General features: G+C 35.6%; 1 protein-coding gene across 1 annotated transcript in view; it reads left to right on the top strand.

Moving 5' to 3' along the window:
- LOC136835539 (mitogen-activated protein kinase 14-like) overlaps positions 1-7,479 on the top strand; it is a 57,645-nt gene extending 50,166 nt beyond the window's left edge. The window contains 1 exon segment of the mRNA XM_067099183.1: positions 1,167-7,479. Coding sequence (XP_066955284.1) covers positions 1,167-1,255 — 89 coding nt within the window. The 3' untranslated portion in view covers positions 1,256-7,479.
- The last annotated feature ends 8,022 nt before the right edge of the window (positions 7,480-15,501 follow it).

The following is a 15,501-nucleotide window of genomic DNA, read 5'->3' as shown; positions in this document are numbered from 1 at the left end:
TCACACCCATTTTGGTGTTTTCTCTCTGGCAAAGTATTACAGTACCACTTGGACATGAAACAAATGGCGAGCTAAAAGTGCTTGGATGAATAATGGCAAGTTTCCTCTTGAAGTCAATCATGGTTTTGCATCTCCAAAGAGTGTCATGTGCTTTTTCAGAGTTGAAAAGTACAGTCACATGATGCTCCTTCGACGTAAATGCTTCACATATGGATGATTTGAGGCAGAGCAGATGTCAGCAGATGAAGGTATTTGGCAAAAACCACACTGACCCAGTGATCTGTGGGCATTTTTTTTTTTTAAGGGACTGCACAAATCTTGCTTGACCATCTTCATTTTGCACAGGCAAGATGTCAGTAATATACGTTAGTAATTGACAGCTAGGAGCTTTTCTTTGCTTGTATTGTAGAAGGCTAAAATAATGTCTAGTTCCCTATGGTATGGTCATGAAAAATGCTGCTTATTTCCAGGAACATGCTTTCCCCGTAGGGGGTATTGCCATCAGTGCACTGTAGGCATTATTTAATAAGGTTCCTTGAAGCGTCCCTTTGGCCCCTAGCTGCAACCCGTCATTCCTTTTGCTGCACCTCCATTCATATTCTCTCTTCCACCTTACTTTCCACAATCTCCTAACAATTTTTTTATGGTGCAACTGCGAGGCTTTCCTCCTGTTACACCGTTCAAACCTGTCAGCTTCCATCTCAGCACTGAATGACCTCATAGGTCCAAGCGCTTTGGCCTTTGGCTTAACTTCTACTATATTCTCTTGTATTCTGGGAACATGTTTAATATTTATATATTTACATAACCTTCAGTTACTTCTTTCTCATATGTAAGTGGAATGTCTGGAGTCAATAATGGGTTTGTGTAGAAAAAATTTAAATGGGTTTATATAGAAAAAATTTTTATAAAAAAATCGTGTAAGATACTTATGTGTATTTAAGATACCAAGAAAAAATTTTAAAATCTTTTAAGATATTTGTGTATGTTTAGGACACCAAGAAAAACTTTACATTAATATTTTTTGTATCGTTATGTTGAGAGGCCATGTGTTTTCAAAGGCGAATTAGTTATTTGATTTTGCCTGGTAAAATTAGGGATTCAGATTTTTCATGGAATAATTCTAATCACCTTTTTGTTAACCTTTCGTTATTTGTTTCAAACAGAACTTGTATACAAGGAAGTGACAGACTTTACTCCAAAGCCTACTGTTGTTGCTGAGGAAGCGGAGAAGGCACAGTCAGCTTCAAAGTGATTGTTTTAGTCGAACGTAAAAACCACTTCGTATTTTGTATCTCATGCTATGATCAGATACCTTTTATTTTTTTTCTCAAATATGAATAAAATTTAGCAGATCTCACAGGCAGTTATGACTGTCAAAGTACTGAGGCATATATGCAAGGTATATATGATAGTATGGTTGCACCTGTATTCTTTATAGTATTACCTCGGCGGAAGTAAGTTTTCAGCCATGTGCCTGAGAGTGGTTTTAATTTTAACATTATCATCAGCTATATACTGACCTTAAAGATTTTAACCTTAATCCTCAAGTTGTCCGATTATAGGCAAGGTATCATCCGCGCATAGAGGTTTAATTATTAGCAGGGACTATTAATTTTGATTTCAGTCATCCTTAAACTGTAAGCAATGACTGATGATAGCTGCTTCTAAGTTTTTCCTACCCTAATGATAATAGTTTTAGAATACTCATGCCCTTCTTTCACCAGTTATTATGATGGTATCGGGTTCCAGTCATATGCCAGTTTTTGTCCATGTAGTTTGATAAGAGGCGAGAATATCAACAAACATTAAGGTTTTTTTTTATATAAATTCTTAAGTTCACATATATGTCATTTTTAAGGAATCACAATAGTGCCATTACAAGCAACCAGATTTGTAACTATGCTGTATGATCATGTGAAAGTGAAAACAGGTGTATGTTTGCCTGTAAGTATGAATATTACTGTTAAGGTAACTGCAAAGTCAGTGTAGTTCCTAATCACAGTGAGATTAATTTTAATTGAAAAGTACTGTGCAGTACTTTACTGTGTCATAAGTTTTATCTTTCTGAGAAGCAATTTCAAAGTCAGCCATAATAATTTTGTCATGGAAGGGTTTGTGTATTTCTGGTTTTTGCAGGTAGACTCAGTTTCCGATCAGAAATGATTGGCCACAGAATCTTGCTGCAGCTCATGAACTGTTAATAGTACAGCTATACATATTGTAAGTTTTGTCCTACATGATTAATATTGCTTCAAAAGTGAAGAGCCCAATTTCTAAGTAACATTATTGAATAGTGTTTGATTGTTTTCAATATTACAAAACTTAATGAATGTAGTACAGATTGAAGTGGTGTTCTCTTGAATTCAAGAGTTGAGGTTTTCTTTTTTCTCCAGATAGAAAATATAAAATATTGTTCATTTTAATATTGTAAATATTGCAGATATGCCATAGGTATTATGTACAAATGAACAAAGTGTTCTTAAGTATGGCATATCAAAAGCTGAAGCTCTTTTAACTTTAATGCTTTGGTCACATCAGTAGGTAACACAGTATGTATGGAGTTACTCCAGTAGGTAACACAGTATGTATGGAGTTACTGAACAGGCAATTATCCGAATCACATTCAGATTGCGCTACAATATACCATATATTTATAAATATTTAAAATGTCATTTGTTTTCTTTGGTCATTTTGAATCCGTTTTTTGAGTACCAGAAAATGTAGTAACCTGTACAACTAAAGAAGAGTAATTGATATATGTAACCAGAAATTTTTATAAATGCTTAGTTGTACAATTTTGCATTTTGTGTGACCCTGGCATATGATTCTACAAGCCAGTGACTTTGTTTGCCTGTGTCAGTTGGTACACTTAAGTATGTGTTGTCTAATTTTTGTTTGGTAAGAGTGTTACTGTAATTTTTTTTTTTTTTTTTCAATGCTAGTGTAGTTGAGAATTTGAACTCAATCTGTGAGGTGAGAGTTTGAAAATATTGTACAATATATATACACTAGCATCGTGGATTTGTTCATTTGTATGAAAGTTACGGATTTTACTGTAACAGGATGTAATTTTTATGAAATGTATTTATTGTGGAAAACAGTTTTAAAAGCAGTAAAGTATTCAGTTGTATATCTGAGTTTAAGATGTTAATTATCTTTTTATGTTAGTTTTAATTGTAATGTGAACCCATGAAAGGTATACATTGTGTATTAAATTTCTGGACAATCATTATATTAGTGACTGATGGTTTCCCTCTCTAACAAGTTTGTATGTCAGAACAGTACATTGTTTCACTACGAATCACTTTCCCCTGAACAAATTTATGGAAACTGTTCCTGAACAGTATTGGTTTTTTCTTTACTTATGAAACTTGTATTTAATGCAAGACTTGTTTGATATGTTCATTTAAGAGTTACTATTTAATGCAAGACCCTCTGCTGTAGAGGTCTATACTAAATAGAACCAGATTTGGATAGCTTATTTTGATCCTTCACCATGAAAGTATTTTGCATTTTCAGTTGTCCTTTCAGCAAAAATTCAGGTGCTTGTTGTTATGATCAGAAATTAATAGTGTCTAGTTGTGAATGCAACTGGAAAATTTTGTGTAATTTTTATTGTCATCCTCAGGAATACTGCTTATTGTTTTATTCTGAAAGTTACTCAACACCAATCTAGTTAGCCTTGGGTAGTTTACTCAGTAAACTGTGATGTTATTTATATTTTAATGTCATTAGGAACTAACAAGTATCACATCTATGAACTCCTATTGACAGTATAATAGGGAAGCCTTTAACTTCATCAACACATTTGTGTGCAGATATACATTCTGAATTTCTAATTTTTTTTAAAAGGGATATTTGTTACAAGACTTGGTAGCTATAAGGATTTCACCTTTTATTATTGATTTCAGTATTCAGAGCATATATAAAACCAGGTTAACCTCACAACACATATTGCAGCTATAAGAGATTGATTATAATTTTTTTGTACTTTTGATCTATTGATGTTTTCAGGTTTGCTCTTCTCAGTTTACACTTCCATTTAGATATAGTAAGTACTTTAGTTTCCATAGGAAATGTGCAATATTAATATAGACACAAAGTTATTCTGAATATTTTTCATTTGATTGTGATCATACTTACCATTCATATATTTGTTGTTAACTTGTGTGCCACTATTGAATTTTACTTATTTTAATGTATGAGGGTCTTCAGTTTTGTAGTCTCTTGTAAAGCTGCATATTTCTGGAAGTACTTGGAGAACATATAACTTACCTAAGCAGTGTTTTGTCGTTTTCATTTTAAAATTCTGAAATGGAACACTCCAGAAACAACACTGTTTAACAGTTATCTTGAAGATAATCTTTAATGTAAAGCAGATTCTTCATATATTTTTAAAAGCTTGTTTGTATGTATTAAGAGAGGTCTAAAAGATAAAGTGCAACACATTAACTTTTAGTGTCTCAAAAAATGGCAATATAATCCTCCTCTAGACAATCCTTATGGCAAAATAGGTGAAAATTTAATTAACATTAGTGTCTATAGTCACTACATGAAATGTCACTGATGGCCAAATTCATTTTCTGCACTATACGAAATAGGAAGGGTCAACAGAATATTAAAGTTTTTTTTTTAAAAACTTAAATGCCACTGGTAACTATAGGAAGCCGAGTGATAAGATCAAAGTTGTTGCTCAAATGACTGGTAACTGATTGAAATGTTTTATTCCTTGATCTGAAATATGTTTCATCAAGCCATTGCTTGAGTGGATAATTTATACATTTTGACACAAGTACTTACTGTACTTTGATCACATGCTTTTCCAAAAAAGGCAATTACCTCCTCAAGATGCTGTGTGCCTTACAGAGCCACCTGTAAAATCAAAGTTAATTTTTTTATCATTCTTACTAAACATAATTTACAGCATATTTTTAAGATAAGTTACAGAGAAGAGATTTTCTTGAAATATAACACATTTGGTGTACCTCAAATTATATTACAACTTTCCGAATGCTCTACAGATGGCAAATTTTTTTGCCCCTTTCAATGTAAGTAAAGTTCCACATCAAGAAACACAAATAGGAAAAAGATTCAGATATGTGAAAAGTTTATAAGAGGTAAATATGCAGCATTCTGGTTAATAAAGTTATGTATTTACATTACAGTTTTCAAATGATAATTATTTGAATGGTTCTTGGTTTTTAACTCATATTTGTTAGTATAAGTAGCGCTGTAATAAAATAAAATTTATGAAGCCTTTTCTAATTGATAAACCAACATTTGTGTATAGTACCTTTCCAAGAAATGGGATTCATAACCATTAATGTTCAAATTACTGAATATTGTACAGATAATGAAACTTTTCTATTAAGTAGGCCTGGGCCTTCTGAAGTGTTGTGGAGAGCCCTCCTACCAAATGTAATTTTTGAATATACAGTAGTGGTCTTCCCCATTTCAATATTTAATCAAGCTACAGGAAGCAAATTTGAAATTAAAAATTACAGTAAATGCAAATTATCTTAAATTAGTAGATAAACAATATTTTTTGTTAAGAATGATCTGCTGGATCAGTCAAATGCAAGTTATGAATTTTAAATGTATCTGGGGGGGAATTTTTATATAGACTATATATAATCATACACATCACCCATACCAGTTAGACAAGAAAACTTTTGATTTAGTAAAGGCTAACAAACAATTGCTACACTTAAAATTACAGACAGTCTTAAGCAGTGAACAAAAATGTAAAATTAATATACTATATACTAAGAAGAAACTAAACCAACTAATATATTTTACTTATTTATTGCCATTAGAAAACCTGTCAAAACAGGATGAAAATGTAATCTGAAGCAAGCAAAGCCCAGTTATTCAATTACAATAAAAAACAATAATGAATTAATCTAAATGGGAAACATAAGTCTATTCCATTTCCATATTTTCATTATTTTTTTTTAGTGTTACACATAAAAAGGTAAGACTGACACATTGACAAAAAGTAATTACATTATTGGAATGTAAAAATGCAATCCAATAATGCTATTTCTAAGGGGAGCTGTGAATGTTACATTTTTACATAGTAGAGTGACTGGACGATATGGGACACTGCATGATTGTACAAGCCTGTGCAGTGGGAATGTCTCTTCCCTATACAGTATATACTTGGGATTTACAGGAAAATTTGTTGTATGATTCATGCAACTGTAGTGATCAAACTTACTTTATCCATGTCATTTTCTACCAACAACTAATACAGTTAAGGAAAAACCCCAGAAAAATTTTTTACCAGAAACTACAAAATCATCAGTTATCCAGTCATTAAATTTTTAAAAATTTAATTTATTTAATAAGATTAAATTATTAAGAACAAACATTGCAGACATGCCCATTCAAGAATGGCATAGTTAACACTATATAATGATAATTAGCACTCAAATGTAGTCATATTGGTAAAATACACACTTTATATATTGCAATACAAATGCAAAGTTGTGCACACTAAAATTGCTTCAATATTGCTACTACATACGTTTGAAACGAACATTTACAAGAAATCTTCCCAAATGCTCACACCTACATACAGTCACAAGCATTAACTATGTTTAAGAAATTCTTCCAGCCAGCTTCATGAGAATTAAGTGTTTTACTTTTATAAAGTTGTAATCTTACAAGGTAAGTTTTGCACCACACAAATCCTTTGTAATGACACTGAAGATACTAGGAAACCGAAGTGCTGAATTGTTCTAATAGGTTTCATCCTAAAGCTATTCTATGCCTGATTATCTTAGGCTTTACTTAAGAATGAGGGTACAGTTTTTATCCTGTTTCTACCGTACTAAATAGTTGAACTTTTTTTTTTTTGTTACAAATTGTGTTTGTATGTCTGTGTGTGTGAGAAGCAGGCATTTGTAACTGTAATTTGTTTGTTGAGATGTACTCTTGACCTTGTTATTTGCTGAAGATGGGTATGTAGGTTGTCTACACTTAGGCAGTTCTCACTGGTACTTCTCTTACAATAATACCTTTCATCAGCTTTAAACAATTTTTGTACACTGAAAATTTTAATTTTTATAATAACAAAATATTTCCACTGCCATTCAACATGTTAATGTTTTTGAAATGTGAAAGTGTCACTTGTTTAAAATGTAATGAGAGCTTTTTATTAGATTGAATGTTTTTTGTTGCAGGTATCAAATATTTTAGTTGTGATTGATTGGCTTTACTGAGTTTTTATTTAAATTTTATAACATACTAATGATATCAGGGTTATTCTTGAGTAGAGTAGAATATTATTTGTTTGCAAGTAATCGAAGCATGTTATTAAAACTTGAAATCTTTTGTTTAAAGAAATATATAACCTGTATTTTGGCAATTTTTACTCTTAGTCTTCAAATAACACTGAATGCTTTTTACAAATCCATGAGTTGCAGTAACCGTCCTTATACTTTATTGTAAATACAAATAATTGCTTTATAATGGAATTTTTATTTCCTAGAGTGTTATTGCATTTTTCCCCTAGTATAGTTCTTAAAGTTTAATTAAAAAATGTTTCATGGCTGTCTTGTTTATTACAAGAGTGGAGTATTTTCTAAGCTTGTAATGTGACATGAATGCATCAGTTTCTAATTGTAATGTGACATGAATGCATCAGTTTTAAGTCCCACAATATTATACAAATACATTGTTTATATTTTACTGAGATTTCAATGTAGCTTTTTTCTGAGATATATTTTTTGAGTAGATTTAACATGAATACAGTGATTTTACGATAAGATCCTACCTTTTTATTTGTAGCACGACTGGAGGCAACATTTAAATATACAAAGATATTTTTGGCATTTTATCAGCAAACACCTTGAAGGCAAGCTTGCCAGTCATACTGCTTGTTTCTTGGTCAAATTAGTGGCCATATCATCCAAGCAAATTGGCCATTAGGCCAAAATGGATTACTGTTTATAATGACAGTATGCTTTCAGCAGGATACAGGTATAATTAAATTTGGTGAACTTCCATATAGCCCCTTGCTACAATGCTTTTTGCTTTATACTTCATCCATTACCCTTGACTATTTTCTTACATCATTGTACAATTTCAACTTCTCCTGTCCCATTTTTGCTACTTATAAAATTGATTATTTAGTGATAAACATTGGTTAGAACTGTACTTGAACACACAAGCATCTTGAGTGAAAAAGAAGCCATAAGTTGGTGTTAATAATTAATCTTGAACTCAGAGTCAACAGTACAACATAGTGATTCTTCTAGGGCAGGTAAGATGAAATGCCCCTCTCTGGAGGGATGAAATCCATCCCCAGACAATATGACGATTTCTAAATAATACAACTAATTCCTGTAGAAGATACTTATTGACTACAAACAGAATGATCAAGTATTATTCTAGAGCCTTATACAAGGAACACAGGATTTATTACAGCAGCTTGACCTAATCCAACATTAAATCTTGTCCTCAGTTTTAGAAAATATAATGAAATGTACAAAATTCATGGATACAAAACAAAACCAGAGAGATGATTACTTTTCAAAGTTCTGTACTAAAGAAGCCAATGGTATAAACGTTATCAAAATATTTGCTTAATCATGTCCACAGAAGAAAAATTAACAAAAATGATGTGATGACTTTCTACCTTTACAAAAGTAAAAAAAAGCTTTAAAAATGTGTGAAATAATATATCCTGTACTGCATAATAAAAAAAATTCAATGCAGTGTAGTGTCTTGCAGACCTGATGTAAAATTAATGCAAGTTTTACAAATCTTTTAGGAATGTTTGGGCAACAAATATTTGTTTACGGAACATGCCACTTGTGACAAAGTAAACAAAAACATATTCCAAACATAAAAAATTACTAGGTGCAAATTACTATACGTACTGTATTTCTAAATTCTCTCTCAGCTGGTGATTTAAATATTTTAAAATAACATTATTTATGCTGGTTTTCTGGTCATTTACTAACAGTTTGCTGCTGAACTGCTTCACCAAGCTTTTGAGGCTAAGCACTAAGCTGAGTATGTCCTCTCCCTGATACTTGTCATTCTGAACCAGTTCTTATATAATCTGCATTTTGCTCTAGGAATGCTAAGAAAATTCATGATAGTCTTGATAGCTGGGGTGAAGATCCTGATGGTTTCTTCCCCCTTTGTTTTTAAAAAAGGTTTCTCCTGTGTTGTCTTCCAAGATTAGTAGACTCCATAGATTTTTATGTAGACATGGTATCTTTGCCGACAAGTGCAAGCTTAGTACTACTGTACATTGCCTGTGCTGAAGAGTGGCTTATTTGCAGACTGTAGTAACTACAGTCCAATTTCTATTCTCCCAGTGCACTCCAAAGTTGCAGAAAAATATTTTCAAGCCACTATACAGTACAAGTATGTGGAATCAATATGCATACAGGAAGCAGGTTAGGTAACAGCGATGCTCTTTTAGATTTGACATGCCATTTGCAAGACAACCTTGATAAGGTTTTTGAATGTTGAGTAATTCAAATAGATTTAGTGCTGCTTTCGATTTAGTAAATCATAAGGCACCTATATTTAAACTTGACAATCTTGGAGTGGGTGGGTATGTTTTAAGAATACTTCGAGATTTCCTTACAAGTGGGCACCAGCAAGTTGCTGTAAATGGGCTCTTTAGTGAAACGAGACCTATCATGTCTGGTGTTTCACAAGGTAGTGTTCTTGGTCCGCTGTTATTTTAGTGTACTGTATACAAGTGATATGGTTGTTGGCTTGGAAAACAAGATTGTTCAGTATGACAATAATGCAACACTTGTGGGTGTGGTAGAGCTATGAGAAATGAAGCTGTCCTTAGTCTCAATCGTGACATGAGGCAGATTACTGAATGGTGTTATCAGTATATGTGGCTGAACTTGAGTAAAATGAAAACACTATTGATTAATAGATCTCAATCTGATTTACCACCCCATCCTCCCCATCAGGTGGATGGGACTCTGCTGAAAGAGACTGAAGGTTTAACTATACAGTACTTGGTGTAACTTTTGACTGACATCTTACTTTTGAGAAACATCTAATAAAAGCGGCAGAAAATGCTGCAAAGAAGTTAGAATTATACATAAGGCCTCATACATTCAAAACGATAAAATCAACACGGCCTGTTTTGAGTAATTTATCCTTCCTTTAGTACAATACTGTTCTCTGGTGTGGATGTCTGCTTCTGCCAGAGATTGATCTCTTAGACTGGTCTGCAGTGGTTGGGTTCTGTTTCCTAACACTGGCAGTTTTGACTTATACCATCAACAGATGGTCTCTTATTTGTCAATTTTCCATTGACTTATACCATCAACAGATTGTCTCGTTTGTCAACTTTCCATAAGATGTATATTAACAGTGAATTTTCACTGTCACAATTCATCCATGATCTTCTATTCCTGCTGGGAGTGACAAGATTTGCTGAACTGCAGCATCAATATGTAGTACGTGCCACGCTTTTGAACTTCTCACTTCAAGAGGTCTTTTACCCCTCGCACTCTTGGACTGCTGAGGTCTTTTACCCCTCACATTGTTGGACTGTGAAACAGTCTCCCTGAGGATGTTAGGCAATTAGAACCTTATAGTTCAAGTAACGATGCAATGCATCACGGTATTGTACTACCTTAAAATAACATATCTTGTATTTCAATAATTTATATTTTTATCTATTTACGGGTAGTCCCTGGTTAACGGCGTGGGTTCCTAGGCTCTTACATGTGCTTCTCCAAGAGGATCTCCTGCCACGCCCCAGAGGGTGCCATTTTTAATCATGCCAGGACTGTCCATAACCTGAGACTAAAAAGAAATAACATTATCCCTAACATAGAGATAATTGATCAAATGACTGACTACTGCCACCTATGCCTCCTGGAAGCCCTACACATCGGGAGAGAGAAGCCTAGTCTCAATACCACACAGGAGACCTTCCTCCTCCCAACGTCAGTGCAAAGGGTGGTACCCATTGTCACCCTGGATGAGTGAACCAATCAGGAGCATCCATCTGCTGGCAGCAATCCTAATACATACTAAACTCTCTCATGTAGTACTCCAGCGCTTGCATGCAAGAGTGCACACAACCATCGTTGCATGAGAGAAGGCTCCGCCCAAGAGGAATTGCCTGAGGCAGCCAATGAAATGCACTATAAATACAGCCACACATGCTGTCTCCAGATTCATCTCAATTGTCCAGAAGATGACCAATGGGCTGGTCAAAACATGTCGACCAAAAAAGTACAATACCGAAAATACTACAAATAGACACCAGAAAAAGAAATAGCTCTGAAAAATACCATTTGCAAGGTGAAATCTACGATTTACAACCCCAGGTTTCAGTAACCTACTATATCAGAGAATAAAGAATTTCTACTGTAAGAAATACGCTGTTTATATCCACCGAAATATGAACATTGGCCAATTATTGACCAATACTGACATGCAAGAAAGGCAAATTATAAGAAAAATGGAAAAAACTTAATATAAAATCAATTTGCAAAACACAACCACCCTTTTAAAAAGAAACATGCTTGAAAGAGAGTCTTCTTCCTTACTATACTTGTCTCCGGCTTCACGACCCAGCCGCACAGTAAGAACCTGGCACGAGGAGCTTCAAGAGAACACTGCTACAATGGTAGCTGACTTCCAAAGAACAGGAGAGGATCCCACTCATTGAAGAACTGACGAACCTTTATTCTGAGTGGGCTGACCATTGCTATCATAGTAGTGACCTGGGAGCAGGGCCCCCCCAAGGTGCTTTGGAAGAGAATGGAGCAGCTAACAGCAACAAAAACCCCCTCCAACAAGGCCAGTAAGATGACCATTTTGAGGGTTAATTTCTGTCTGATTAACCATGTAAGGGTTCATACGGAGCACAAGTGAAGCTGCTAAGTACCAGGGTCAAATCCCAATTAGGCGGGTTAAGATCTCTCGGGGAACAGGACTGCTCAAAACTTTTGAGAAGCATAGAGATTTCCCATGAGGCAGAAAGGTCTAAACCTTTCAAACACAGAACCACTCCTAGAGCAGCTCTATAGCCCTTGATGGCTGACACAGAGAGTAGTTTCTCCCTACAGAGGAATACAACCAAGTTTGGTACTTGTTAAACAGAAGTGCTGACTGGAGAGAAACCCCGTTGACAACACCTACCACAGTAGATGGCCCATTTTCCCTGGTGCACTGCTGTAGATGATCTGATATAGCCAGACACGTTGCTGCTCTGTGAGAAAAGCCTTTCACTCGCAAGAGATACTGGATAGTCTCCTGCGTGAAGAGATAGGGACCCTACTGATTGGTGGAACCTTTCAATGTGAGGTTGGTAAAGAAGGCTGTGCCAGGAGGAATCTCCCCCCGTGCCTCATTCAGCAGATCTAGAAGGTTGGGGTATCACTGCATGTGGCCACAAGGGAGCCACTAGGGTCATCCTGAGGTTCTGAAAAGTCATTACTCTATTAATTACCTGATGGATCAGGCAGAAAGTGGGGAAAGGCGTGAACGTCCAGGTTGTCCCAAGGGTGTTGCAAGGAGTCTTCTGCCATGGCCCAGGGATCTGGAACGACCTAACTAAATACAGTACCTCTAGTTTTCTGTTGTACCTGGTCGCAAAGAGATCTACTGTTGCCCTTCCCCACAAATGGAATAGCCTTTCCGCTACTTCTACATGAAGTGACCACTCTGTTCTCTGCACTTGACTCAGGCAACTCAGCTTGTCTGCTACAAAGTTCCACTTGCCTGGAATGTATCTGGCTGAGAGATCCACTGAGTTGTAATTGTACTGTCAATTCGTGAAGTTGACGGGAAACTAGGCCAAAGGCCAAGCAATTGGACCTATGAGGTTATTCAGCACTGAAAGGGAAACAGAGTAAAAAAAAAAAGGTTTTAAAGGTGTAACAGAAGGAAAGCCCAGCAACTGCACTACAAAACAATTGTTAGGTGAGGGTGGAAAGTAATGGATGAAAGAAAATATGAACAGAGGTACAGTAAAAGGAATGAAAGGGTTACGGCTAGGGGGCCAAAGGGACACTGCAAAGAACCTTCAGTAATGACTACAGTAAACAGAGAGAGGAGCACTGATGGCACTAACTCACTACGGGGGAAAATCTATTATGAACTTGAAATTAATGAAGATATTTTATTGACTTAAAAATACATATATAACCATAATGCCCTCTTCTTGATTTCTTCACATTTTGGATACACTTTTCACTACAAAGCCTGATGCCTTGTTCTGATATTATAGATGCAGGTGCAAATCTTTCCCGGGTGTCAGAATTTGCTTCTTCAACTGGATCTAAGGCTTTGCAGTAAGAAGTATATACTAAATTGGAGGAGATTACAAAGTCAGGAGGGCACAGTAGTTATTTCGTGACCAATTAATAAATAAAATCTGCATGCACACTCACACTATCAAAAAGTGCAGACTGGTCAGAGAGAGAGAGAGAGAGAGAGAGAGAGAGAGAGAGAGAGAGAGAGAGAGAGAGAGAGAGAGAGAGAGAGAGAGAGAGAGAGTTGGTGGTATCAAAGGCAGTATAATCCCATGTGAAAAAAACTTGCAAAAATCTTTTGCCCTTTCTTTGCTGCTGCTGAGCCTCTCCATGAGAGGTTCACAGAGAAGGAAGGAGACCAGTTAGCACATTCAGCACCAATGCAAAACAACAAACTACTTACATTATAACAATTACCATAAAGTGGCCAAACACCAACTTACATCCCTCACACCTTAAGTTGTCCACTTTTCAAGTTCAAATCCATGCTGAAGAAAATTCGCAAACAATGCTCATGCATTAAAAAAGAGGGACAAATATTAAACTATGTGATCGGTTCAAGCACAGCAAGATGTCTTAACTTACAACCCAAGTAAATGAGGTACATTACAATATTATTTTACTTTAATATCAGTACTCGATATTGGAATTCTTATGCAGAGTTCGCATCTCATAATATGCTTAATATGGAAAACATACTGACATATTAAAATCTATCACAAATTTACAGTTACCAAGATATTTACTGGCAAATGTTGTTACTTACTTGGACTTCTTCAAAATTCTTTGTTATTGTTTCGATGGGCATGCAAGCAGAGTTCCTAATCAGATTTTGTTTGTCACACTGTACTGTGGGTAAGGACAGCTACTTTACTTGGAACATCATTTGTTATTTTCACCAAGAAGTGTGGGTACAAAGAACAATGCTGAAAACTTTACTGGTCCTTTTAAGTACCCCCAATTAAGCAGAATTTTGGAATTCATTAGTTATGTGAAAAAACTTAGTTCGCAGTCAGTGGCGTCATTTAAGATTTTTCTGGGGGGGGGGGGGGAGCAATGTTTAGAACTTGTGGTATGGGTGGGGTGGGGTGACGAGCAAAGCGAACCCTAGCAGCTGGGGTTAAGGGGTGCGCTGTAAGTGGCCCCCAAGAGATTTTGGAAATTCGCGCACTTTTTGGAGCACTTTGAAGCCATATAAGAGCTGTATTGAGCTAATAAAGCAGCAAACAGGTGTGCCACACCCACCTACAACATATTAATATTATTATTTCAAAGGCTAGGGGGCAAACCAAGTCTTGGGGAGGGGGGCATCAGTGTCTGGAGGGGGCAAGTGGGGCCACCCCCCAAAATGAAGCCCCTGTTCACAAATTAAAAAGTTAAGTACACCTTAGTTTCACCAGACCACTGAGCTGATTAACAGCTCTCCTAGGGCTGGCCCGAAGGATTAGACTTATTTAACGTGGCTAAGAACCAACTGGTTACTTAGCAACGGGACCTACAGCTTACTGTGGAATCCAAACCACATTATAGCAAGAAATGAATTTCTATCACCAGAAATAAATTCCTCTAACTCTTCATTAGCCGGCTGGGGAGTCGAACTCAGGCCTAACGAGTGGAAGGCTGCAACTCTACTGACTCGCCTAAGGAAGAGCTTGCCCCTGTTCACAGTCACGGTTCCTTTAGAGCAGAAGTGTTCTGCTGATCTGATTTTTTACTGTAGTGTTTCAGATGCTAGGAACCTAGTAGTCTGGAGATACCCAACTCCAGCATCTATATAAATACTAAATTACTAACAATGTATCAGAAATGTTCAAAGCATACATAAAACATAGGATAAATCTTATCTTCAACTCTGGATTGCTATTATGGTTTGAAGTAAAAGCTTATTGAAAATGTGCTTCACATGGCAGGGTTTTTTTTTTTTTTGGGGGGTGTTTTCACCCTCACACACATATCTAACACCAGTTAACTACCATTTTACCAAGTTTCAATGAGTAATTTCAGCTCATACTGAGCAATAGGCTACTCGTATGTAAATGCTAAAGGTTAGTATCCCTGTATGAGCAAATATGCTTAAAACATCATTATATTACCAAACTTTTTCAACTGAAATTATCAAGCCACAAAACAGCCAAAAATACCTTAAAAATTCACTATCTAAAACTAGTATCTTATGACTTAAAAATTCACTATTTAAAACTGGTATCTTATACCTAACAAAAAGTTAAGCTGATCT

The sequence above is a fragment of the Macrobrachium rosenbergii genome, chromosome 55, assembly GCF_040412425.1.
Source record: "Macrobrachium rosenbergii isolate ZJJX-2024 chromosome 55, ASM4041242v1, whole genome shotgun sequence".
Lineage (NCBI taxonomy): Eukaryota > Metazoa > Arthropoda > Malacostraca > Decapoda > Palaemonidae > Macrobrachium > Macrobrachium rosenbergii.
Note: the sequence above shows the minus strand (reverse complement) of the source record. Positions and strands in the feature narration are given on the sequence as shown.